The 2,500-nt window shown below is 43.4% G+C and overlaps 1 protein-coding gene across 1 annotated transcript in view; it reads right to left on the bottom strand.

Annotated features, from left to right (window-relative positions):
* LOC138013012 (uncharacterized) overlaps positions 1-2,500 on the bottom strand; it is a 39,640-nt gene that overhangs the window by 8,287 nt on the left and 28,853 nt on the right. The window contains exons 15-16 of the mRNA XM_068859973.1: positions 1,703-1,892; positions 133-561 (exon numbers count right to left, since the gene is read on the bottom strand). Coding sequence (XP_068716074.1) covers positions 133-561; positions 1,703-1,892 — 619 coding nt within the window. The remainder of the gene's footprint in view (positions 1-132; positions 562-1,702; positions 1,893-2,500) is intronic.

Here is a 2,500-nt window from a genome sequence, read left to right as displayed (position 1 = left end):
CAATTAGACTAGTACATGTTATTAGTGGGGGTAATTCAAAACGCGTGTATGCAACTCGAAATTAGTCTTTTTTTCCTACAATAGTGCTCAGCCAATTATTTGAAGTGCAACTTAAAGCTCTTGTGCACCAACCTCTGCCAATCTGATCTCTTGCCAAGCCTCGGGACCCGCTGACTGTGCTCGCACTGATTTCAGGGGCTCAGGTTCTACTTTGAAATGCCGATACTTGGTGAGGTCACTCGATCTGGACAGAAGCGACATTTGGCTGTTCTTGTTTTTAAGTTTATTTGCTGTCAAAGGGCCAATGTCATGCATAGAAAGCTGACTAGAGAATGAAAACATATCTTCTTCAATGTTGCCGCGTAGCTTTACAGATGCGTTTGCCTCAAGTTCTGTTTCAGGCGTTGTTTTAGGACGCAGAGATGTTTGGCTCCCAAGAACACGCGAGATGACGCTTTCGGTACTAGCAGATAAACCACCATTTTCAAGACCTTGTCCAGGTTTCGACGGTCCATCATTGCTTTCAAGATCTTGTTTGAGTGTCGGTGATTTCCCTTGATGCTATAAGTAAAAAAGAAGGAACTGCTATACTTTTTTTACAGAGAGCGTTTTTAAATTGAATTTCGAAAATAAAAACACGCCTATCTAGGTTTTACGCGCATTAGCAAACTTGGTTAAAAAAGCTCAAAAAAGCCGGAAGAAATTTTGTGGCAGAGAACGGCGACGACAGATACACTTGTAAACCAACTAGATGCTCGATGAGCGTAAACTGGGCTGCCTGTGGTACGTCTTACACAAAAACAGATAGCACTGAGTTTGGTGGTATTGAACTGCAGCGTTCCAGTTTCAGCGTTTCGAGTGGGGGGTCACGTATACCATTTGAGGGGTCACCCAGACGTCGTGCCAGCCGTGGCCCTTTGGCTCACACGTTCAAACACACGTTGAATTATTTTGCACTGTCCTGTCCCGTTTTGAGGCCTTTTACCTTTTTAAGCTTTGATACTAAATTCAGTTCAAAGCTGACAAACACGCTCTTGAGTAAAACTCACTCGTTTCTTGTTTAAGCAGATTGCTCTGACGGACGTTTTCCTGCATGTCATGCGTGTCTTGCCGTTGCACTATGCAAAAGTTTATTCCACACACTTAGGAAGGACTGAACATGTTGTTCCCGCTTCATAATTCCTCTTCTTTTCAGTCTAACCTGATGCCAGGTCAACACTTGTTTTGGCTTTACGTTTGCACCAGATAGTATTGCAAAAGCCGAGAGTTAACGGTAAAAGGCAGATGAAGAAAACTCTGAATTTCGAATTTTCAGGGAAAGCTTAATGACAATCGATCTTAAAAACAGTAAAATTTCTGCAGGTCATGATGTTCTGTGAAAAGGAAGAAATTGATCACTTGCTTGGCAACCACAGTGGTGCACGTGATCATCTTGTGTTAAGGGTCTTGTTTACATTGAATGAACTACAGGGAAGAATGTTAATCGTTTGTCGCTTTCAGAGTTAAACAAAGTACTTTTTAGCTAAGAAACTTCCGTCTTTCGTTTTTTACAAAAAGAAAAAAATAAACGGAGAAATCCACTCATTTTCTGACTGGATTGCCATATGGCAACCCAGTAATAAGAGAAGTACACGTTTTTAACGGGGAAACTCGAAACGCGTGTATGCAACTCTTCGTGCATTAATAAGCACTTCACACCAACCTCTGACAATTTGATCTCTTGCCAGGCCTCGGGACCCGCTGACTGTACTCGCAATGGTTTCCGGGACTCAGGTTGTACTTTCGAATGCCGATATTTGGTGAGGTCGCTCGATCGGGACAGAAGCTGCATTTGGCTGTTCCTTTTTTTACGTTTATCAGGAACCTGTCTGGAAGGCTGAGTACCTGAAGGCCTGCAACGTGAAACAATTTATAACTTTGTTTGTTTCGCGGCCATTATACCATTATGGTGGCCAAATGCTGGAAAGTTTCAACCTCAGTCAGAAGCCAAGGGAGAGATCCTGGGAACGACGTTGGGAAAGCGGTCGGGTCGGGGTGAATTAACGAAAAACCGCCAACCGCCGATCGGTTGGCTCATTTAACTCAGGATCGGATAGCGGTGGGCGAGGTAGAGAGTTAAACTGGGGTCTTAGATTTTGGGGTGACGTCAGGCCATAATGGTGCCCCACAAAAAATGGCAGCCACCTTTGTACCCTAAACTAACCCTCCGGGATTTGAGACCTGTTCTAGTGAAAAAGGAAATTCTTATTGTTTCGGTGAAAAAAAAATGACCGGTGATCACGTGCGCGAAAACCGACATTAGGGAACTTAAGCACGGGAACTTTTTGAGCCACGACGAAACCTGAAGTGAACATTTCCCATACAAGGACAATAGTATTTCCCATATTTTTAAACAATCGCCTCCAACAAAGAAAACGTACTTAAAGATACAAGCGAGGAACTGTTTCCGCTTTTAACGTATCTTGACACAACATCGTTTCCAGGGTCCCTCTTCTTCCCT

This window comes from Montipora foliosa, chromosome 8 (assembly GCF_036669935.1).
Source record: "Montipora foliosa isolate CH-2021 chromosome 8, ASM3666993v2, whole genome shotgun sequence".
Classification (NCBI taxonomy): domain Eukaryota; kingdom Metazoa; phylum Cnidaria; class Anthozoa; order Scleractinia; family Acroporidae; genus Montipora; species Montipora foliosa.
Note: the sequence above shows the minus strand (reverse complement) of the source record. Positions and strands in the feature narration are given on the sequence as shown.